Below are 26,585 nucleotides of genomic sequence, written 5' to 3' on the forward strand. Positions count from 1 at the left end.
TGAAACATCTATGATGGATCTTACGATAAATTTTGGTCTTACGACAGATCTTATTCGAAGGATAGTTTTGTGAAACTGTCCCCAGATTAAAATAAGATCCGCTCATGTAGATCGCTACACTAGGATCCGAAGTAACCCAATAGAGGGTCACATCTGTATGGCTTACTTTCTATCCCATCAAATACATGTCAGATTTTCGCCAGCAATGTCTTGACTGTGTCCAATGATCGGAGGCTGCACACCTGTCAAAACGTGCAATGTAAACAATATCTGAATTCCACGGAAGCAAATTAGGGCCGCAGCAGTATCTTTTTTAGTAATTGTTATAACAAATTAATATTTTTTTCATAACAGATTGATAGTTTGTTAGAACAAATTACTAATTTGTTATTTCAAATTACTAACTTGTTATAACAAATTACTAACTGTTACAACAAACTATTAATTTGTTAAAACAAATTATCAATCTGTTATAACAAATTATTAATTTGTTTTAAAAGATCAGCATTTTGTTAATATTCAAATTATTATTTAAAATCGTTGATTTAACCTTCATTAATTTTTTACACAAACCACACTTACTCCTAGTGCACCTCAGTTCAGGTTGGATTTTCCCCCTCATCATTTTGTATCACATTCGTAAAGAACTTTTCTGCGATTTTTCGACCCAATGCTCAGACCATATACAGCTAGGATTACTTATGGATTTGTATTTTGAAAAAAAGAAACACACCAAAAAAACACCTTTGTGCCGCTGTCAAAAAATCCTTACCATCAATGTTTTGTCAAATATCAATTATTATCAATATTTTTTTTATCCTTCCACGGGCGGATCCAGGGATTTTTGAAAGTGGGAGTTCTATCATTAATTTTTGGTTTTCAAAGCGACGTCCTTACCCTCAAAATGCGTTATCTTTACCTTCTTTTAGTAAACTTTTCTGATGAAAGGGGGGGGGGGTGTGTGTTTCCAACCCTGAAAATCCCACCCCTCTGGATCCGCAATTGCCTTCCCAAGGGTATTGATAACTTGAAAAAATCTTTAAAATGAAAAGCAGTAACGTGAATTGAATTAAAAAGTTTATTGAGTAAAAAGCATGCTAAAGAATATAATCAAATAATTCAACTTAATGTAATCCAACAAGAGGCTTCCAAGAGCCTGAACTGCTCACCTGGATGCACACGGTAAACACTGTATTTGTCAGGTGAGAAATGACTGGTGGTGTCTGATAGAGTAGATATAAGCAATTAATAGGTTAGCCTAATTATGCTAAAAAAATTCACCCAAATTAAAATAAATATGATAATCTTTGCCACTCCCCCTTTAATCTGGGTTAGCCTAATTATGCTACAAGAACATTTCACCCAAATATAAATACGATAATATTTGCCCCTCCCCTAGCTATAATATAGCAACATATATTTTGTAATGACTACCATCGTAAATGGTCAAAATGCTACAGTACACATTTTCTAAAGACACTACACGTACTAGATGACTATTCACCAATATCTTTTTAGACTACATTCTACAGAACTATGTTTGTTGGGTAGAGAAGTCAAAAATTTTACTTCATGAAAGACAAAAAATGTTGATTCCAGTGGTTTATGATGAAAAACATTTTTAAAAGTAGGAAATGTACAACAAATCACAACAAACACCTCGTGATGGCAGACATGTTTAAATCACACTAGTGTTGTCCAAATACTACCCCCACCTCCGTTTTTTTTCCAGAGAAGATTAAATTGCTACCACATCACTAACAAACAACGCGAAGTACAGTGTATACAAATGCCAGACCTGCTACACTTAGGGGGAATGTGTGATGGCTTTGTTTTAATACAGATCTACGATATTGAGTATTCTCTATACCTCTGGAATGAGTTCACAATGTTAACATTAACAGTCAAACACAAGTAAAATGAAGAAATCTCCAATTATTATAAAAATATCAGTTGTACGTCTTTATATGGTGGAGAAAAAGTGTATGAGATTTAAGAAAACTCTCTACAGACAGATAGAAATGCTGTGTACAATATACAATATGTACCCTGCCATAATTTTGTCTGCGGAGGTCATAATAAACACATACACTGAAAAACACAAAGATTCATGTATAACAACAAAATAACTAAACTTTATGAATACACTGACAACATCTTCCAGAGTACCACAATGCATCTACATTAGCATGTGTTGTACCACAATGCATTTACATTAGCATGTGTTGTACCACAATACATTTACATTAGGTGTTGTACCACAATACATTTACATTAATTAGCTCCACAGCATGTGTTGAAAAGATACAAGAAAGTTCGATTTCATTTACTTTGCCAAAGGGTTCATTCACTTCCTCAGAATATTGATTCCTTAGAAGTTATTTTTGTAGCCCAAACATTTTTTAACAATACAAAACAAGTACATTTAACATATATTATTATTTGCAATATTTCAGATAAAAATGACAGATAGTTTCATAAATTTAGAGAAATTCCCATCAGTCTTTCACAGTTTCCCTATCTAGTGAGTGTATTCCCCCAGTGTTTATACATTCCCTAGGGGAAACACAACAGAAACTAATGTACCAAATAAAAAAGTGGACTATGTCAGCGACATCAGTATTTCTGTTGCTTTTTGATTTGTTCCTTAAAAGTCTTGTCCTGGAAAATTTTAAAATTTCAGTTTTGTAGAAGGAATGGTGGGTTTGTTCACCATGCTTTGTCTCCTCTTTTAAGGAGATACATCATCAACTTAATTTCTAAGAACCTTACCTTTAATATATTTGGGGTGGGGGTGGATGTTAGATTTAGAAAAATGTTTACTGAAGAAAATTTTCAACCAATCAAAACTGTATATATTATCCTTATATTAACCTTTAGAACTGACAGGTAGTGTAAACAAGACCAAATTTTTTATAGGATACAATTCCTATCATGGCTACTCACCAGTAGTTAAACAAGACATTTCAAACTTCTGATTAATGGTGGTACATAAATACACGTAATTAAAGTGGATCACTGCTCAAAGATTCAAATGCAAACATTGTTTTTGTTTATGACAAATCAGATAAAAGTTGTGTATAAGCTTTCCCAATCTGAATCCATCAAAATATTTAACGTACAAAACAAACCTTCAAAATATCAAATATAATTCTGACAATTCTCAAAGTTTAAAAAACATACAACCTGCAAGTGGATTTGAATCCAAACATTATAGAGGAATAAAGAAAACGTAAATTGTAGAAAAAGCCACGTACTTACACAAGGTAATCTATAAATGGGGGTGGGAGTCAACATTTAAAGAAGCACAGAAATAATTAAAAATATCTACTGAATATAAATGTACAGGTACTATCAAACTGTCAGTGGAAATTATAAATCTTAAATTTTAACTATGCTTTTACTATTACTGACAATGTTATTACAACAAATACAATGTCAAAGTACATGTAATGAACAGAATATATCATCATATTATAACAACTAGAATTACAGGGAGCAATAACACGGAAAGCTGTAGTACTACAGGAACATATCTATATATAGTTTTTGATGACCAACATATCTATATATAGTTTTTGATGACCAACATATCTATATATAGTTTTTGATTCAACTTTCACCATTTCAATATACCCTTTAACAAAAAAAAAGCAACACATTAAAATTAAACATGCCTAGTATAAAATGTCAGTCAATACAAAACATGTACATGTAAACATCTCACAAATGAACTCCATCGAAAACAAATAGGAAATAATTATACAAAAGATCCTACAACAAGGAGTAAATATAAAATACATTTACAGCGTACATGTATTTATCAAACACATGTAGCCAGTATTTTCTATTTAAATCACAACCTAAGATATATATAAGCTTTCATGTGAACACAGTGAAACGGAAATCAAAATGTTTTCTTATACACATATTTATCACCACACACTCGGCTACTTGCAAAGATGAAAGACAATCAATTTTCGGTGTATAAATACATAACGTAAGTTTCCAAAGCATCAATATTCATTGCAGATGTGCAACTTATACGACTTGTATCAAAACATGTTGTGATGATTCTAAAGTCATTCCTGTAAAAGGAAGAAACGGAATAGAATGGGAGGTTTTCTTTGGAATCACAGCATGGATACAATACACTATTTATTCTTTAGTTCACTTTTTTTCGTTGAAAACTTTTGAATGAAACAACCTGAACGTAATCTCAATGTGTTATCTGACACTGAACATCACACCTGCAGTTATACGATAGATTAAATATCATAAATAACCCAAAACTAACTAAGAGTACCTGTCAATCATCTCCTGTTTTGATGTACATACTCTGATAATTTGTGTGAGAGTCATATCAGGAATGATTTGTATATGAATACTAATTTTTGAAATAAATTTCTGTGAGCTATTGAGTGTCCACCGACGTAAATACTGGATGTATGCTGTTTTTCTCCTGATCATGTTTTGTGTGGAGACAATTTACATCTGACAATCACCGATATTTTGTGTGGAACTGCCTGAAGGGAGATAATTTACATCTGACAATCACCGATATCTGCCGAGTGAAGATCTTTGATACTCACTTAATTTAGAAAACCAACTGCAGTCATATTCAACAATATCAACAACAAAAATCAACGTGGTGGGTTTTCTAAACTTCCCTTTCTGTAAACATTGCAATCATATTCACACTCCCTGGGTTAATCATATTCACATTCCCTGGGTTAATCATATTCACATTCCCTGGGTTAATCATATTCACATTCCCTGGGTTAATCATATTCATATTCCCTGGGTCAATCATACCCACACTCTCTGGGTTAATCATATTCACACTTCCTGGGTCATTCTCAAACAAGACTGGTAATAGGATCCTTATTTTCCATTATAATACCAGCTTTTCCTGACCTTGATTACTGGGCTTATGGACAAACACATGGAGATAATGTCCTCATCAAATCATTCATTGTAAATGATCAACTCTGATGAATATCAATAGTTATCATAAAATAAACAACCATTTAGAACCATTAAAAGTAAGCCATGTGATCGGTGACAACTATAAGCCACTCTTGACCACAATCAGACTACACTTTAGACTGTACTCTGTATTATGATGTAGTCCATAAAATCTATTTCTAATATCTATATCAATTTTTGGAAATGCTTGAAAAGATATCAGTGAATAGAAACACATTGCTGTAATACATCACTAAATGAATTTGAATAATGACATCCTATATTGAATTCAGACAAATATTGCATGTGTTTGAGGGCTCACATACAGAGAGAGGCTTACACAAGCCGTGTAACAAAAACATTATATAAACTCCCCCGTGCAAAAATAATCATGAACCAATCAAATTGATTCAAAAAGACCACAAAGATATAGTTCTCTTCAGCAGGCTAAACAGGCAAGAATAAATCAGATCTTTTTTCTTCATATAACCAATGAACATCTAGAAACAAAAGACTTTAAGACATCCGAGATGTCTATCAACAGAGACCTCAAAAACTCTACAACTTCATTATTGCGCAGTAGGGGCTCCATAAGGATAGGGATTTGTAGCTGGAGGGTAACCAGGCTGTTGTTGCTCAGGATAAGGTGGTGGGTAAGCGGTATTCTGTGGGGGGTAGCCTTGGGGAGGTGGTGCTGGCCCCTGGGGGTAATACCCAGGAGCGGTGCCCGGCTGTTGGTAGGGAGGGTTCACCACCGGCTGTTGGTAGGGCGGATTCACCCCTGGTTGTTGGTATGTAGGTACTGATGTTACCTGCTGTGGTGGGGAAGAGTACTGAAAAACATACAGTTCATAAATTACTTACAGATAAAGATGCAAGCATTAACATTCATTACAATACAAAAAAAAATTCATTATCATAGGTGGCATGATGTACAAAATAGTATCAAGCTTAAATATTCAATCAACGACTACTGAAGTTTGGAAATTTTATACAATGCAAAAGAAAATAATTAATTTTAGAAAATGAGATGCAATAATGTAGCCCCTCTCCTACTTGGCGGCGGCGGGGGGGGGGGGGGGGGGGGGGGGGGGGGGGATAAAGAGGGCTACATTACAATAATTGCAACTACAACAAGAGGTACTGTGAGCAATGCTCACTAAGAATACCCCCCTCTTACCCCAATCTCCCAAAGGATGTTGGTAATAGGTATAAACTACCTCTTTCTGAGTGTAAAAAACAAATGGCATGACACACCGAACCACATTGCTACTTCGATGTCCAGTGTGCGTGACCTTTGACCTTTTGACCCCAAAATCGATAGGGAACATCTTCATCCCATGGGTAGTCCATATGTATGATATGGTGACTGTAGGTGGAAAGGATAACGCTTTAGAGCCCGGAAACCATATTGCTACTTCGATGTCCAGTGCGCTTGACCTTTGACCCCAAAATCGATAGGGAACATCTTCATCCCATGGGTAGTCCATATATATGATATGGTGACGGTAGGTGGAAAGGATAATGCTTTAGAGCCCGGAAACCATTGCGTCTACAGACGGATGGACAACCCGATTCCAGTATACCCCCACAACTTGTTGAGGGGGGTATAAAAATGTGTTTGTGACGTGTCTGTTTTGAAGTTGGAACAATTAGTCACTGAAGTCAATAAAGATAACACCCACAATAATGATAAATGATCTTTCATCCCCTTTACCTTGACCACGCCCCCAGAACTCCGGCGATTAATAAAGTGTCTCCTGATGCAGAAAACAGCTATGCCGATTACAGCTATAACTGCAATGACACCCACAACTACGCCAGCAATCCAGGAGGTGGTTCTGGTGATCTTGCACTCGTCTGCATACTCTCCGCACTGTCGGTAACCGTCACATTTATTTCTGCTGTTTATACACTGCCCAGCATTACAGCGATATTCAGAGCTTGTGCATGTTCCTGTATAATAAATATTTTCAAGGTTAAGATGATATTTTCAAGGTTGGTTAAGACAATATTTTCATGATTTATGCAATACTTTTCAAGGTCAAGATGATTTTCTATCCATCAAAGTAAATGTGTAGTGACATCATGAAAAAACACTGCGATTTTGGTTTTTTCCCTTTGAAATGTCAACAGTCAGTGTTCATATGCTGCTTGTAAACCACAGAATTACGAGATTAACGGCGTAAAATTACTGCTCATTAATTACATAAAGGACACAGAGCAGCTGAGGTCTACACAAAATCACATACAATCTGTATCTCTGACAGATCTCCACAAAATCACATACAATCTGTATCTCTGACAGATACACAAAATCACATACAATCTGTATCTCTGACAGATCTCCACAAAATCACATACAATCTGTATCTCTGACAGATACACAAAATCACATACAATCTGTATCTCTGACAGATCTCCACAAAATCACATACAATCTGTATCTCTGACAGATCTCCACAAAATCACATACAATCTGTATCTCTGACAGATCTCCACAAAATCACATACAATCTGTATCTCTGACAGATCTCCACAAAATCACATACAATCTGTATCTCTAACAAATACACAAAATCACATACAATCTGTATCTCTGACAGATCTCCACAAAATCACATACAATCTGTATCTCTGACAGATCTCCACAAAATCACATACAATCTGTATCTCTGACAAATACACAATATCACATACAATCTGTATCTCTGACAGATCTCCACAATATCACATACAATCTGTATCTCTGACAGATACACAAAATCACATACAATCTGTATCTCTGACAGATACACAAATCACATATCATCTGTATATCTGACAGAAACACAAAATCAGATACAATCTGTATCTCTGACAGATACACAAAATCACATACAATCTGTATCTCTGACAAATACACAAAATCACATACAATCTGTATCTCTGACAGATCTCCACAAAATCACATACAATCTGTATCTCTGACAAATACACAAAATCACATACAATCTGCATCTCTGACAGATACACAAAATCACATACAATCTGTATCTCTGACAGATCTCCACAAAATCACATACAATCTGTATCTCTGACAGATCTCCACAAAATCACATACAATCTGTATCTCTGACAGATACACAAAATTTTATACCCATGAAAACTGGATTGATTGATTGATGTTTTCCGCCACACTCAACAATTTTTCAGTTATCTGGTGGTGCCCAGTTTTTATTGGTGGAAGAGAGAACCCAGATACAATGTACCTGGGAAGAGACCACCGACCTTCCGAAAGTAAACTGTGAAACTTTCTCACTTCCCGGCATGAGCGGGATTCGAACCCGCGCCGACAGAGATATGAAGCCGTGTGATTTTGAGCGCGATGTTCTAACCACTTGGCCAAGGAGGCCCCCGAAAACTGGAAGTAAGAACACAGTAATACCAACCACAACTTCACAGGTTTTTCCAGCAGGCTTAGGAGAGGTGCCTTACATGTACAACACTCATTAGAAGTACAAAATTAGTACAAAATGGATTCTTCCAACCATTCTGTGCATGGTGACAAATTAGTGATTATTAACATGTTTTAGATGTACCATGAGGAGATTTCATCATTTCTAGGGAATATTTACTGAAAAAAACCTAATAAATATTTTTTTTATTATTGCATTTTGATTTGATATAAAAATGGAGGTTAATATACTACACGTGAAATTGTTTTTCTGCTTGCCATGAAGTCCAGAGAATGTACAACTGACAGTAACACTGTATGTGTGGCAACTAGCAATGGAAAGGTGTGATTTAAAGAAAGAATTCTTCATATATATCAACTGATTAACAATTGAAGTGTTAGTAAACATTCATACAAAACAATACTCCCCATGGTGACTGATTCAGTCCCCATTACTCTAGAGTCCATCACGCAAAATGTAAAATCCCAACTACTCCAGAATCCATTATACACAAGAACTATGTCCATATGAATGCCCCGCCCAATCTAACGTTTGTAATGCAATATGGAAACAAGAGGCTCATGGGCCATATCGCTCACCTGAGTCATCTTGGACCATATTTAAAAATTTTCCCTATATGTTTGCATGCAAAATTTTGATCCCCTATTGGGGCTCAAATCTATCCCCTGGGGCCATGATTGTTTACAAACATGAATCTGCACCATGTCAGAAAGCTGCCATGCAAAGAACTAAGTTCGTTTGGTATCATATTTGGCCCCCTGAATTATTCAAAAATGAAGTACATGTTGAATCAAACTTCTACATTGCAAAATACTGACAGAGATACACTTGTCTCAAAAATAAAACGAAACTTTGAAAATGTGTCACATTTCTACTACATTGACGTAGCCAAAATACGTACGGAACACAAATTTCCGGAAAATTTCATAAAATTTAACCACTTTTAAAGATATATGAATAGGTCCGCATAATATCACCACTTTAAAATTTTCACACATGAAACATTTATGGTTAAGCATTTCATATATACAAAAAATTACGATGGTGATATTGTGCGGACCATACTTATTTCTTATTTTAACGTTCATATTCTTAGCGTTTTTACAGCATGGAAATACATGTCATATTTATGGATGTTGTTATATATGTGTTGTTACATAAATTTACCTATATTTTGTTTACAAAAGAAAATACTCGCCTAACACCGCATCAAATGATAAAATTCCTAACACCAATTTAACGGGGCAATGTCACGATACGATATTTACATGTCTTCCTTTGTCAGGCTTGTGTTGTGTATTATATATTAATCATGCCATCTTACTTCCGTGTCCTGTAACTAAGTGAAATATACACTAGTTAGGAATACTTTGATATCAATTACTTTTAATCAATGGAAAATGCATTATATGAAATATTTTGCCAAACACAAAATGCTACTATTTCTTATTAATCTATATGGCTAAATGCTTGGCAGAGCACGAGGCCGATTTATACATGTACAATGCATTTCGGTATATAGACGTCGCTTTTCAAAAGTGACGTCATGATGGGTTGATAGATCATTTTGTCAACTTACATACTACGTTACCTCAGCCGGTAGAGTGTAGTAGAAACGACCAATATGAAGATATTTTTCTTTTTTCATTTAAAGTAGAGCTATTTCAATGCAATTCTTATCTACTTTTTATTTAACTTTACAGTGCATATACTGTCGTGCTATACGACTATATTTAGTCCTAGGCCTATATCTGCAGGATTTGTATTGTTATAATTTTTTAATTACCCCAGGATTCGTAACGTGTTACCCTTTCGTGAATATTAGTATATTACCTATTTTATTACAGACATGTAGGATCGTTTTTTCAAGGGGGAGCGGGAAGCCGGAAAAGTTGACTTCACTATGTCTAAAAATAATACTTGTAAAATTCAGTGAAACAAAAAGCCAACATGTTCTTCAAAATCCTAATTTGTGGGGTGGGGGAGGGTTAGGGTTGACATACATCAAATATATTTTCATTAAATATAATATTGATTAAAGTTTACGTTTTCCCTAACTTTTAGTTCTTCATTCCGGGGGTTGGGGTTGGGGTTGGGGTTGGGGGGGGGGGGGGGTGCTCCCTTCAATATATGAATTCATTTCATAACTCCTATTAGTACTACTTCGAAACTGCATTCTTACCATTCACTATTATTTTTTAAAAAGTGGCCTAGGGAAGTCACCAAATATATCTTTACTACAAAAATATACGTTGTTAAGAAAGCACCCCCTATTCTATGTGCCTGTATCATACATCGCTTTGTGTTATACACGGATAAATATTATAAATTAATATATTTTGTTATTTCGGTTGAGCATCACTGAAGAGACATAATTTGTCGAAATGCGCATCTGGTGCATCAAAATTGGTACCGTATAAGTTTTACATTATAAAGTTATTTTCTGTCATATATGTACATTCGTGACAAATTATCGTTACACTGTGCATACCTTCGCCATTTCTGCCATTGTATGTAACATACCCTCTCGTTATTATATACCGTGCCGTATCAGAGCACTTTTATTTTTGCCAAAAAATAATAATAATAAGACACAGCCTTCTTGTTCATGACGTCGCATAAAGTAACGTCAAGATGGCACAAAGTTATCGTAAACTATACTGTATTTATGTATGTATTATATGAAAATAAAGCTTCTTACGGACATATGATAATCATTTTATAATATCATATAGCTTATTAAAGAACTTTGGGGGATATCTTTTAATTTGAACACGGGGCCAAATTTGGCCCCAAACGCACTAAGTCCTTTGAACTTGTCTGAACAAATGGTTCTTGAGAAAATTTATAAAGATTTTTTTCCTATATATTCACATGTTAAATTTTGATTCCCTATTGTGGCCCCACTATACCCCCAGGGACCCTGAATCTAACAAACTTGAATCTGCAGAATGTCAGGAAGCATCCATGTAAATTTGAACTTTTCTGACCCAGTGGTTCTTAAACAGATTTTTAAATGACCACACTCTATTTTGCATTTTTGTGATTATCTCCCTTTAGAAAGGGTCATAGCATGTTCAAGTTAGATCACAAATTATACAATATAAACAGAACCTTTGAAACACTCTTGTCTATTGTTATTTACTCAAAGCTTTATAACATTTAAATCTCAGTTGTTTACAAGTGATATCACACATAGATAAGATAGAAAACCTTTCTAACACTCCCTTATCAATATGCACTATTTTTGTGGTAAAATGTTCTAATAAAAGATGTGACCTTTTTTCAAAATGTTTTTATCTTTAAACTTTTTGATTCAAGTATCACACATTCATTTCAACCTAGATATTATTCACATTTAACAAAATTCTAAGAAAATTGCTATAAATTAATATAATGGGCAATTTTGCATTGGTTAAATGTTGCCTAGCTATCAATATAAAAGTTATCATTATTCAAAATTACTTCTAACAAAAGAAAAAAAATTCTTGCATGAAATGCTGATCCTCATTATATACATGGATATCATAACTGATATGAAAAACACCAGTCTAACTGAAATAAGACTAGTCAATCTGCTCCTCTACTATATACCCTGGACATATTCCGAAAGGGGCAAAACATTCTTCATTAATTGCGTTGAAACTGAGCTAACCACCAAATAGGAAATAGTGAGGTAAAGGTCACAGGAAAGGTCAAGGTAAAAAAATGTCACAGTTGAATAGCTACCACTAACTTATATCAGTGTAAGAGTTTTCATAAAAAATATTGTCAATAGTGACTTTGAAATTGAGCTAAACACCAAATATGGCGTCTGTTACACACTGTGGTGTCAGTGGCCGAGTGGTTAGGCCGTCAGATTCTCGACCGAAAGGTCGTGGGTTCGAGTCCTGGCCGCGGCAGGGCTGACGTTGTGTCCTTGGGAAAGGCACTTTACATGAATTTCCTCACTCCACCCAAGTGTAAAAGGGGTACCTGGCTATAGACAGTGAACGATCTTGTTAGAATGTTAGTGCTCTAGCGCTTGTAATGGCAGCTTGCACTGTATGCTTCCTAGATTGATATAAGGTCTGCCGGGGTAATAATGTACATTGATTATTGTAAAGCGCTTTGAGCAGCATACGCTGGATAAGGCGCTATATAAAACCAATCATTATTATTATTATATGGAAAAGTGAGGTCAAGGTCAAAGGAAATGTGAGCTTTAACACCCCCTCTCAACAAGCTTTACACCAGTAGCTTTCCAGTCCAAAATTATTGTCACGAATCACAATTTGTCAGATCAGAATATCTCTATTCTGAATCTACATCTGTATATCTCTAATCAATCCCACTTGCGTCGGTAAGTGAGAAAGTTTCCCAGTTTACTTTTGGAAGATCGGTACATTGTATCTGGGTTCTCTCTTCCACCAATAAAAACTGGGTGCCACCAGATAACTGAAAAATTGTTGAGTGTGGCGGAAAATATCAATCAATCTAATCAAGCTTCAGGTGGAACGGCATCAGAGGAGTGTTGTCATTTTACTAACCTTTGTGAGGTACAAACCTTTATGGAATGTTGTCATTTTACTAACCTTTGTGAGGTACAAATCTTTATGGAATGTTGTCATTTTACTAACCTTTGTGAGGTACAAATCTTTATGGAATGTTGTCATTTACTAACCTTTGTGAGGTACAAACCTTTATGGAATGTTGTCATTTTACTAACCTTTGTGAGGTACAAACCTTTATGGAACGTTGTCATTTTACTAACTTTTGTGAGGTACAAACCTTTATGGAATGTTGTCATTTTACTAACCTTTGTGAGGTACAAACCTTTATGGAATGTTGTCATTTTACTAACCTTTGTGAGGTACAAACCTTTATGGAATGTTGTCATTTACTAACCTTTGTGAGGTACAAACCTTTATGGAATGTTGACAGATGTACCATCTTTGTGAAACATGATTGATTCATTTTATGTTGTTTAACGTCCCTCCCGAGAATTTTTCTCTCATATGGAGATGTCCCCATTGCCGGTGAAAGACTGCAAAATTTAGGCCTATGCTCGGCGCTAACGGCCTTTGAGCAGCGAAAGAGTTTTATTGTGCTACACCTGCTGTGACATGAGACCTCTGTTTTTGTGGTCTCATCCAAAGGACCGCCCCATTTAGTTGCCTCTTACGACAAGAAAAGGGTACTGAGGATCTATTCTAACCCGGATCCCCGCAGGAATGGAATATCATGACATATGCTACGTACCTTTGTGGAATGGTGTCAGAAGCAGCTTGAATCCATCATCTGTTTTGTAAAAGTTTGATTTGAATCTGAAAGTCAATGAATCTCCTCGAGACATATAGGCCCCTCTTGGTTCCCTCTCTCCACAAAAGGTCTTTGACAGTCCTAAAATATATATACCAGTCAAAAGTAATGCTGCAAATCATTAACGTGTTCAATTTGTATGAAATGCTTTATAATCTAGATGCACCATTTACATTATACATGTTATTGTACATTACAAGAGCCAATTAAGCATTCAATTAGTTTCAATCATGAGATAAAGTTTGGCCACATCATTCACCTAAGCAAATTCCCTTTGCTTTGCAAAAATTTAAATTTGAAAGATTGTCTCCCTCTCGTGGTATTTGGATATCAGGCGTTCTATAACACATATGGTAAATTTTTATTGATTTTCTATGTAGTCATATTTCTTCCCCAGTCAAAGTGGAGGAGAGGGTAAGCCCACTGGTGCATACAATACATGATTGCTCTAAATTTTGAGGATTCGAGATATCAAGGGTAAATTACTTAAAGACAAAGTGGTTGAGATCCTGAAGTTCAACTGTATTTTAAAATGAGCATTTATATACACAATATTCTCATGATATATATCCAAATCTTATGTTGTCCCCTCTTGATCCTTGAGCAAGTGCATCTACATTTAATGACCTTGAGCCATAATATATCTACATTTCATGACCTTGAACCATAGTGTATCTACATTTAAGGCCCTTGAGCCAAAGTATATCTACATTTAATGACCTTGAATCATAGTGTATCTACATTTAATGACCTTATGCCATAATGTATCTACATTTCATGACCTTGAACCATAGTGTATCTACATTTAATGACCTTGAATCATAGTGTATCTACATTTAATGACCTTGAGCCAGTGTATCTAGATTTTATGACCTTGAACCATAGTGTATCTACAGACCCTGAAACGTGTTACTACACCTTAAAAACGAACCGAACCGTTCCGTGCAAGAAACGAACCGTACCGTTCAAGAAACGTACCATACCGTGCAAAAAACGAACCGTACCATTCAAGAAACAAACCGTATCGTTCAAAAAGCGTACCGTACCGTGCAGAAAGCGTGCAGGATAATATTATGCAAACCCCGCCCCCAAAAGCCCGAAAGCATACCGTACCGTGCAGAAAGCGTGCAATTTATGTCACGTGACCCACTTTTTCAGCCACAGTATATTATTTTCACAATGGCGCCCGATGGGAAAGGAGGTCGTAGACTATCGCTGGCTATTCGAAGCATTATCCTCAAACATCACGAAGCTGGGTTATCAACTGTGAAAATCACCGAGATGCTTAAAACAAAGTACGATTTCAAAACTACACAGCAAAGTGTTAGAAGATTTCTAATTCGCTATGAGACGAATTATGAATGACTGAATGCTGACAAAAAAGGACATACAAACTTCACGTGCAGATATCCTGGATCTTTCATAATGCCGATGATAAATCACAATAAATGTGATGTGCAGAAAATAATCATTGTGTCATTTGCGACTTTAGTGTATTCAAAACAAAATTCACTTCTTCTTAAAAACTTTTCCAATTTAGGCACTGTAATTTATATCCGGAAACTTAATATGCTTTGTTTTTACACTTACGCACGCCCATGTTGGGGAGCAGTTCATGTAACAACTTTTTATAAAATCGTAAATTAATAAATGTCTGATGAGAAATGAAAAACAAATTGAAACGTAATAACAACCATTAAGACTTAGACTTAAGCAAATTCTAAAAACTTTTATTCATAACTTTTATGTACGTTATCAATATGGAATTATTCCATCGAAGCAATCAAAAATAACGTCTCATTTCCCCATGTGCACATTCTAACACAACCACAAATCCTGCAGCCGATAATCAAAGAGCCGAATAAGACCGATCGAGTGAAAACAAACTATCGAAACGTACAATTTATACGAAGTCAAAGCGTTCAGGCCACGCCCACCTCATTAATAAAACGTGCAAACCGTTCACAAAGCGTGCAGCTATTTTTAGCAAACCGTACCGTGCAAGAAGCGAATCGTACCGTTCAAGAAGCGTACCGTACCGTGCAAGAAACGAACCGTACCGTTCAAGAAACGAACTGTACCGTTCAGAAAACGAACCGTACCGTTCATAAAGCGTACCGAACCGTACCGTGCAACTGGTGTAGTAGCACATTTCAGGGTCTGTACATTTAATGACCTTGAGCCAGTATATCTACATTTAATGACCTTTAGTCAGTGTATCTACATTTAATGACCTTGAGCCATAATGTATCTACATTTCATGACCTTGAACCAAGTGTATCTACAGTTAATGACTTTGAGCAATAGTGTATCTATATTTAATTACCTTGAACCATAGTGTATCTGCATTTAATGACCTTGAGCTTAATGACCTTGAATTATAGTGTATCAACATTTAATGAAGACTTTTGATAATAACAAATGAAACCTTGGGGTTCTTCCTATGTACAACCTTGAACTCCTGTATTGTGGCCCTACCCTGGCCTTAGGACTCGTGATTTGAACAAAGCTGAATCTTCATCATATAAAAAAATCCCATATACATGTAATCTATAAAACCCTCTAGAGTAGCCCTCCTCTAGAATACAGACACCATGCATTCAGTGTGTAGGTGGGTTTTTTTTAAATCTACACACCATGAGGGTGCCTGCATATTCAATTTGCCAAAACTAAAACCCTTGTGGTTTTTGAGAAGAATATTTTAATTAAAAAGTAGGTTTTTTTAATACATGTTCCTACTATGTAAAACTTGCAGTCACATAACCCCCATCCTGGGCCCAGGGGTCATGGAGTGAATAATTTAAATCTTAGTTCATGATATAAGAGAATATTATTTACTTATTAATTTGAAAAAACTGCACTCTCATCACACATTCCTTTTAAAATTTTCCCACAACTCTTGCAGCCCTTCTCTCATCCTGGGGGTTATGGTAGTAGAAACTTGGACACCGTACATTAAATGAGGACGTAGGGATGAATTCGGAGCATCCTGGGGGTTATGGTAGTAGAAACTTGGACACTGTACATTAAATGAGGACGTAGGGATGAATTCGGAGCATCCTGGGGGTTATGGTAGTAGAAACTTGGACACCGTACATTAAATGAGGACGTAGGGATGAATTCGGAGCATCCTGGGGGTTATGGTAGTAGAAACTTGGACACCGTACATTAAATGAGGACGTAGGGATGAATTCGGAGCATCCTGGGGGTTATGTTAGTAGTAACTTAGACACCGTACATTAAATGAGGACGTAGGGGTGAATTCAGAGCATTTTCAAAGGGGGCAGTTGTAGCCCAAAATGGAACTTTTTCCACACAAACAACAATGGACATTACAAACCCCAAAAAGGCAACAAAAAAAATTAACCAAAGGATATAGGGACTCAATCACTGTAACATACACACAAACATTCTGCACGGTTAACAATTTTTATACTGTTACCCGTTGTCATGCATTGTCATTCGTTTCTATGTACCGTTACCTAAAGGGCGTGGTTTATGCACACAGTGGGATAAACTACTTTTTCACAAATCCCTCTAATTCACATAAAAGTATAACAAATTAATTTAACTTTATATACCCTTGTAGTTTTTAAAATAAATTTCCTATCTATCTGGTGTATTACTGTAATGTGTAAAACTTAAATTAAATATATTTATCATAGTACAGCTCCACCTTAGTTCTGGGGTCAAGGGGTCACCAGTTTGTTCCTGTTCTGTACACATTTGACAATCAGGGACAGGAGAAATGCACCTGCGGGAAGGAGGAATTTGTCCAGCTTAGTAAATGACATAATTGCTATAGTCTTTATCATACTTGGCCGATACATAGAGATTTAAAACCATTAAATAAACTATCGTATGCAGTTACTTCTTAGGCATGTTTGACTGGGAATTTATGACTCGGGTAACTCTAGATGCCTGTGCATTGACTGGGGCTAGACTCCTTGAATGTGAATAAAACAGCAACTATTGCTCTAGTGATGTTTTCAAAAATGGCGTTTGATATGAAAATTGTATCAATGATATTTCATTTTATATGTGGTAGTTCATTTTGATACCAAGCAGTATTTATATGTACAATGTCATGCAATATCTATTACATGAATATGCATGTACAATATATACAGTACTTAAATAGTGTAAATATCACCAAAATCAAACAAAACGTAGACCGTATACAATCCAACACAAAACTGACTTAATTAATCTACAATGTATTGCAGTTAAAACATACATCTAGCAATGCTTACAAATATTTTACAAATATTACTATCAATTACCAAAAACAAAACAATGATCAGTTAATCAAACTTTAGTTATATTTGCCGCCCTGTTGAACACTTGATACTCCCGCTAAAGTCAGCCGAGTAAACTCTTCCATCACGTGTTCAGCACCAGTGTTATGGAATACACGTTTTATTTACGACTCGAGCAACTCGCGTGTCTTGTGTTCTTCAATTAAACCTGCCTTATTTTTTCTTTCTTTGTATTGATAATTTTTCATGAATTTTTTTACAGATCAAACCATTTTGTTTAAAATAATGGTGATGCACAAATGGTGACTGAATTCTGCTGAAATACAGGTAAATCGCAGATAGAGAGCAGACTATAATTGTTATCAGAACATAATTCACACCTATTGTCCTATACCTATTTATCAAAAGTGTGCAAAACAGGACCACACCTAACTTGACTCAACATTACATAATGAGAATGTTTTATGTTATGTACTGCACCCTTGTGCTTGTGGAGACAAGTTTTAAAAATCTGATAGAATCCAGACAATTAAAACTTAACTAAAATGATGAGGATGATTGCATTTCCACTGGCCTCAAGACCATAAACTGAGACTATAGTCAAAACTTTGATTCCTTACATTAGAAGATTTATCTAGCACATAATGTTTAAAAATATGCTGGTTTTAATATATAAAAAAAAAGAAATGAAAATTAATACATATACTGAAATTTTATTGGTTTACGAAAATTATTTTAAAAGTTAGTTGGATTCAAAATATGGACAGTCTATTCTCAGTTTATGGTCTTGAAGCCAGTTAACATTGTGATTCTTTGAAAGGAAGATTTTTTTTAATAGATTATCATTACTACATAATCCTTTGTACACCATTACATGCATTCATTTAGTCTTGTGGCCCCAATGAAACTTAAGGAGTCATGTGGTGAACAAACTTAAATCCACCCTACAGAAAGATACTTGCATACTAATTTCACATTTTGTATCTCAAAGTTCTTAAAAAATTCTTATATAATTTTCCGAGATCTTCTTATGTACCGGTAACTCTAAATAAACCCCTCTTCGTGCCTCGTCTTTACCCCGGGGTGAACAAACTTGAATTTATAAGAATTTTAAAGATGTATAAATCTTTGAATTCCAAATGGTGCCCCACTTGACTCTATGGGACAATAATGTAAACAGAATAGAATTTACACTACAGGACGATGCTTACCCCACTCGACCCTGCAGGATATAATGTAAACAGAATAGAATTTACACTACAGGACGATGCCTGCATATTGATTTGATAAACTCAGGGTTTGACACTAAGGCACGTCTGACCGACCAAGTATACTATATAATAGGTCCGGTCGGGTAAAATGTTGATTTACTAGTCCGACTGGTCATGTTGAAAAACTAAACAAGAAATTTTATTTTAAATCATAAGATATTTTATTCTTAATTAAAAAAGAATAACTAGAGTTTGCAAGCAATTTTGAACCGCATGATGAAACAATCTCTATTTTTAGTTCTAATAAATTAGTCGCAGTCAAATTTTGACAATAAAAGTTCACTTGAGCTTTCCGTTAAGGTGAATTGATGAATAAGAAACAAACACAGGAATCAATACAACATATTTGTCGTGGAACAATATTAAATAATTTTACCTACCTCGGACAGCTGACGACGAAGTGGAAGGCCCGTCGTGTATGTACAGAAGGTCACCAGATGAACTACAACCGAAGATATCCGATCCCTTGATATCCAGTTTCCTGAACACCAGTAGAATTCGCGTGTCTGAGGTGGCACTGATGTTGGCTGCTTTCACGGTCAATACGCAGTCCATATTATTTCTGTACTTGCTGCTCCATGTCAGGTCCAGACGGATGGACGGCACTGTGGTACCGATCATGAGTGTTTCCCCACATCTACTATCCATGTACTCTGTGAGTGAAAAAATTCTCATATTAAAACCATAGGACCATTACGAAGTTGTCTTCATACCCAATAAGACGGATCAACATTATCAAGTCACAAGGTGTCTAAACAGATAAAAAGTCTAGAATAGCATATATCTAGACTTCCTTACTGTGCCCTTATAATGGACAGACTTGTAAGAGGAAAGGAGAAGAAAAAAAATGATCTAAATTGAGATTCAAACCAAAGCCCCTTGAGCTATATAACTGAGCTATCTGGCCATCATTGATCTAACCAGGCTAGCTGTCACATTCCTCCCTTTTTAAAAGTCTTCACCCCCCCCCCCCCCCCCCCCCCCCCCCCCCCCCCCCCCCCCCCCCGAAGATCAACATATCAACCAAGGGTTTTTATCCCTTGATGAGCATTTTCACCTGTAACTTCCAGGACCTGCTCAGACATAGATTCCAACCTGGGTCCCCTGAACCCGCTGTCAGGTGCTCTGCCTATCAAGCTGTATGTAAGTCTGTGACCTGGGTCCCCTGAACCCGCTGTCAGGTGCTCTGCCTATCAAGCTGTCTGTAAGTCTGTGACCTGGGTCCCCTGAACCCGCTGTCAGGTGCTCTGCCTATCAAGCTGTCTGTAAGTCTGTGACCTGGGTCCCCTGAACCCGCTGTCAGGTGCTCTGCCTATCAAGCTGTATGTACATGTAAGTCTGTGACCTGGGTCCCCTGAACCCGCTGTCAGGTGCTCTGCCTATCAAGTTGTATGTAAGTCTGTGACCTGGCAAACATAACTGCCACTCGAGTGTTTGCAAGACGTTCAGGAATATAGAAGGATTCTCAAACTTTCAATCACATTTATTCTATGATCTATACACTAACAGTCTCGACCAATGGAAGAAGCTTTTAAAGGGGCATCAACACGATTTGAACTAAAAATTTTCAAATTTTGATATTTTCCACAATTTTAATGTTTACAATGATTAACCATTATTAAGGTATATTTCTAATCCATTTAAGTGGTTTATAAAAGAACATTAACAGTCCAAGTTACTTTTATATCATAAAAAAAATAGTAGAAATTACATGTACATTCACTCTTTAAATATATGAATTATTTATGTGTTAATCTTAGCTTTTGACAATGAAATCATAACAGAACAAGAGATGTTTGTAAAACACATATGCCCCCCCCCCCCCCCCCCCCCCCCCCCCCCCCGGTGCAAAATTGAAAAGGGTTATACACACACATCATTTAATTGAGAGTAGTATCATCAATTCATGATATTGAGCAGACAATATCTTCCTATGTCAACAGTGGATTGACCATGTGACCAAAAAATCAATAGGGGTCATCAACTCCTGAAAATGTACCAATGTACCAAGTTTGATGTTTGTCAAGCAAAGGGTTCTCAAGATATTGAACGGACAGTATATTCCTATGTCCAGTTTGAATCTTGACCTTTGACCATGTGACCTCAAAATCAATAGGGGTCATCTACTCCTTAAGATGTACCAGTGTACCAAGTCTGATGTCTGTCAAGCAAAGGGTTCTCAAGATATTGAGCGGACAGTATATTCCTATGTCCAGAGTAGACTGACCCTTGACTTTTAACCTTTTGACCTGAAAAACAATAGGGATCCTCTTCTTTTCATACCCAACCCACATATGAAATATCATTATCATCAAGTGAATGGTTCTCAAGATATTGAGCGGACAACATGTGGTCTACCGACCGACTGACAGGTGCAAACCAATATGCCCCTCTTCTTCGAAGGGGGAGGGGGATAATAAAATTATACAAACTACATGCACTTACAATGTTGCGAGGCCTTCTGATTAGCCTAAAGTTACAACACAAGTTCAACTTTTGTCTTGAGGAACAATTATGTGGCATATGCCCAGATTACTCAATCAGTCAATCAATGTACAGTCATGCATTACAGAGAGGAGGTTGGAAAATTCAGAATACTGCATATACAACATGTACAGTTATACATTACAGAGAGGAGGTTGGAAAATTCAGAATACTGCATATACAACATGTACAGGAATAAAGTTTTATATTACTATGTATAAAGTGGAGAAAGATTGATTCAACAAATGAACATCATGAGACCAAGTTTTATTTATCCTAATGAAATTATCAAAGCTATGTAAGGTTCACATTTTTCTTTACAACAAAAAGAAATTTACATAAACCTGAATAGGGATGAGGGCAATAAGAACAATTATGATCGTTCTTTCTGAATCTAATGAATCAGATACAAAAAAATGTTTCATCCAAAGACTGACTTTCATTGTGTTCGTTCTCCCCAGGAGGGAAAGTCGTGCTTGTAGGAGTCGCAATATTGATAAACACCAGTTCTGGCGTGCTCAATTTTCCTGTTGATATTATGAATTACCTAGCTAATTTCCTTGGAGATTCACTAACAAAGTCTCTGACCTTTAAAATATTTTTTGGATGACCCATCTCTTTCTATTTTATATGTCTCCCTTACGGCATTCATACTATTCCTTGTCTGCACTCTTTAAATAATTAAAGATTGCTTCATTTTAATCAGTGCATTTTTAAAGCTTTACCTTAATTAGCACCAAACGAAGGAATTAAGCTGCAATTTTCATTCACACAACCCCACAAATGAAACATGCTAACTTTGGTTTTTTTAAACATTGGCCTTGTGAGTACATGTAGTTGAATTGAGTAATTATCATATTAATTAGAATTAATCAATTAGTAATAGAGAGCAAACTTGTATCATGCAAAAGAGAAAGTTAAATACAAGAGGCCCATTTGGGCCACATTACTCACCTTGACCCATATTTAAAGATTTTCCCTCCTATTCACATGTAAAACTTTGATCCCTATTGAACCCACACTATATCAGGAAGCTTTCATGTAAATTTAAACTTTTTTCGCCCAATGGTTCTTGAGAAGAAGATTTTTAAACATTTTCCCTATATATATATTTGTATGTAAAACTTTGATCCCCTATTCAAGTATTGTGGCCCCATCCTATACCCCCAGAGCCGTGATGTTAACAAACTTGAATCTGCACTATGTCAGGAAGCTTTTATGTAAATGTAAACTTCTCTGCCCAAATGGTTCTTGAGAAGATTTTTTAAAAAACTTCCCTATATATTTGTACGTAAAACTTTGATCCCCTACACTTTGCCAACATGTTTGGTGAATCAATAAATAAATTGAAACTGTATTCATCAGGATTTCAATAATTCATGCATGGAAATTAATCCCTAAAGATTTGATATATAAACAAAATAGGATGTCTATTTTTAACAAAAGCCTAGGTTTATAGGACAGTCCAAAGGCATGGATAAGCTGCAGAAAAGTTAAGATAAACAATTTATAGTGGTGTAGTAATATGCAATTTCCGAGTTGCCCCATAGTTCTTTCCCTTTGTGGAACTCTTATGCACAGTGAGACGCAAAACATACTATCATCCACATGCGGTGGGTACAAATGCTTATCGCTGCCTTCAAATATTAATTACCGATTATCAGATATCATGCAACCACCCAATCTGCAGGGACACACAATATTGGTAAGTTTATTAGTATTTAATAATAAATTAGCGAAAAATAATTTGATAATCACCGTTTTTCTATGATTAAAATATCACTCGTGCAGAGGAGGAAATAAAAATTAATTTCATATTCAATTTAATGGCCTAACTCAAACAAATATTATTCTTTAATGTATACCAACAACTGATATAAGCAAAATTTACTCTTTCATGACTTTTATCCGTATTTACATAGTTAGTCTATAGTATATGTATACATCTTGTACCCACCCAAGCGTTGAACAGAACACTTAATGTACCTCCATCACAGAAGAGCTGATACCTCGGAAGTTGCGTATTAGGGCTATATGGACCGTGGATATCGGCCCGGATAGCTCAGTGATTAGAGCACCTAACTAGTAATGCAGGAGTCCCGGGTTCGATTCCCGGTCCAGCCATAGAGTTTCTACTCTATTCTATATATATATACTACATCTGGTGCCGTTGACCACCCCTGGACTTGCAGGTGAAGGTCCTGTAGGGGGCGAAAAGAACCTGGGTTGTGTGTCTTCGAGGGCGAAGAGAAATTAAGGAGTGAGGAATGTAGTAATTAGGGCTATACGAACCGTGGATATCGGCCTGGATAGTTCAGTGGTTAGAGCACCTGACTAGTAATGCAGGGGTCCCGGGTTCGACTCCCGGTCCAGCTAAGATTTTCTCCTTTCTCCTATATATACTACAGTGGATTATCATGGACATGGGAGGAGGGGATCCATCAATGGCCAAGCAACTGTGGAAGTGGGGAGGGGGGGGTCAATCTCCAGGCTCCCACAGGGTTTTGACACAATAATCTGAGTATATATAGTATACTAGATTGTGTCGCCACCAGATAATAGAAAAATTGTTGAGTGTGGCGGAAAACATCAACCAATCAATTAGATGTGTGAAAATCCTCTGAGAGGACAGACTGGTCTAGTGCTGGTGATGGCTAGGCCCCTCTGATCCGCCAGGTTTGTTATGGAGAATATTAGGTCTACATGGATACACAGGAGTGCAATGTAAACAACCACTGAGCTGCACTCGCGAAGTTCGGGGGGGGGGGGGGGGGTGTTGTTTACACTTGGAGACCTTTACTTACTTTAGGCTTTACAGATAAATCAGCACTCCTGTGGTGGTTAGGGGGTGGGACTGTTCCAATGCATTTTATCCGTTCTTATTAAGTATAGAATATGATAATATGACACAGCGTTACATTCATTTCTTAATGCCATCATCAGGTGTCAAAAAATTAGGCCATTAACTAAGCTCCATTACTGTACATACCCTGATTAAGAAATTACTTTACCACTGTTTACGATCTACGTAACATAATCTACTCACTTTTCGGGGGGATTGCTGAAATCCAGGGTATCACTACTGCAAAAAAAAGTATCAACCCAAAACGTGCCATTCTATAATACCATGTACTCATACACAGTCACCACTGACTAAATTATGATATTGATTGCAAAATGTGCTAGTCAGTGCGGTCCGAAATCTATTCGCATCCAAGATAATTAAGACCGGTAGAATTCGAACAAAAATTAATTTAACCAATGTATGGTGGATATCAGAGATCATTTATGATAAGGGTTTATCCACAGGGGCTAATTCCACTTGGGCCCAAACTCTGTGATATCATAAATATATTTATGGTATCACAAATATATCGACGATATTTATGGTATCGCAGAGTTCGGGCTCAAACGGGCGTTATCTCGTTAAATTCTCCTTTGAGTCCATTCATTACTTTCTAACGAAAGTAGAATACTAATAAATAACACACTGTGTGGAATTAGCAACGACACGCTGCAACTATTTAATACTGGGCATATTAAATGTACAAATACATACTTGTATATCATTTATCATAAAGTTGGATTAAATAAATTTACTTAAAAACGCATTTCATAAAATTTAAAGTCATGTGTTTAGCTGCCCGTGTCGTCCGAAACTGGTATTTAACACCTATGTATTCCCTTATAAAGCCAAGTGCTATGAAACTGGTTCTAAAGAACCACGTGACACAAACAGGTATTCGAATGAAAACCTTGTAATTCCGAACAAGTAATTCATAATTACACCAAGTAGAAATTGATTTCTGTCTAATTCGTGCCTCAAACGAAAGAAATCACATTGTGTGTGTACATCAAAGTCGCGCGCTAGAATTTTTCATTAATATGGAGACGTCACCATTACCGGTAAAGGGCTGCAAATTCAGTTATAAATGCTCTCATCAATTCAATGGATGTGCGTCAATATATATAGTGAAATTAAATTGCTCACAAAATTTAAGGTAGCTCCATCCTCATGTGACTTATCAATATTAATGGTTAAAAGTGGAAAAACTTATTAATTTCCACTCAATATAGTTTAATTCAATTAATAACCAAAGAAAATGTATATGTTGCCACCTTTTTAAAGATGTCAGACATACACAAGAATAGATATGGGTTACCCCATATCCAAGATATTCGACTTTTAATTTACTTGAATTTTCACTATGCTCAGCTGATCTCTAAGAAAAGACTGCACTTGTTATGAAACTGGTGTACCGTCACCAGTCTTTTGTCACTAGCAAACAGTGCACACACCGGTGCTTGCAAGACATATGAAACAAGAGATGTTTGTAAAACACATATGCCCCCCATGGTGCAAAATTGAAAAGGGTTATACACACACACATCATTTAATTGATAGTAGTATCATCAATTCAAAATATTGAGCAGACAATATCTTCCTATGTCAAGAGTGAATTGACCATGTGACCTAAATAACAATATGGGTCATCTACTCCTTATGCTGTACCAGTGTACCAAGTTTGGTGTTAATCAAGCAAACAATTCTTAAAATATAGGAAACAAGATATTACTATGTCCAGTTCAACAATTGACTTTTGACCTCAAAATCAATATGGGTTGTCTTCTCCTGAAAATGTACCAGTGTACTAAGTTTGATGTCCGTCAAGCAAAAAGGTTATCAAGATATTGAGTGGACAGTATATTACTATGTTCAGTTTGACCTTTGACCATGTGACCTCAAAATCAATAGGAGTCATCTCCTCCTGAATATACACCACTGTACTTAGTTTGATGTCTGTCAAGCAAAGGGTTCTCAAGATATTGAGCGGACAGTATAT

At 36.2% G+C, this 26,585-nt stretch overlaps 1 protein-coding gene across 1 annotated transcript; it reads right to left on the reverse strand.

Annotated features, from left to right (window-relative positions):
* Positions 1-1,064: 1,064 nt before the first annotated feature.
* LOC125664199 (neuropilin and tolloid-like protein 2) lies at positions 1,065-25,075 on the reverse strand. The gene is made up of 5 exons (XM_048896803.2): positions 24,788-25,075; positions 19,638-19,910; positions 13,668-13,808; positions 6,686-6,924; positions 1,065-5,801 (listed from the first exon to the last, which is right to left on the reverse strand). The coding sequence occupies exons 1-5, from the start codon at positions 24,876-24,878 to the stop codon at positions 5,538-5,540; spliced, it is 1,008 nt and encodes a 335-aa protein (XP_048752760.1). The 5' UTR covers positions 24,879-25,075; the 3' UTR covers positions 1,065-5,537.
* Between the last annotated feature and the right edge of the window lie 1,510 nt (positions 25,076-26,585).

Source organism: Ostrea edulis, chromosome 1 (genome assembly GCF_947568905.1).
Source record: "Ostrea edulis chromosome 1, xbOstEdul1.1, whole genome shotgun sequence".
NCBI classification, from domain to species: Eukaryota; Metazoa; Mollusca; class Bivalvia; order Ostreida; family Ostreidae; genus Ostrea; species Ostrea edulis.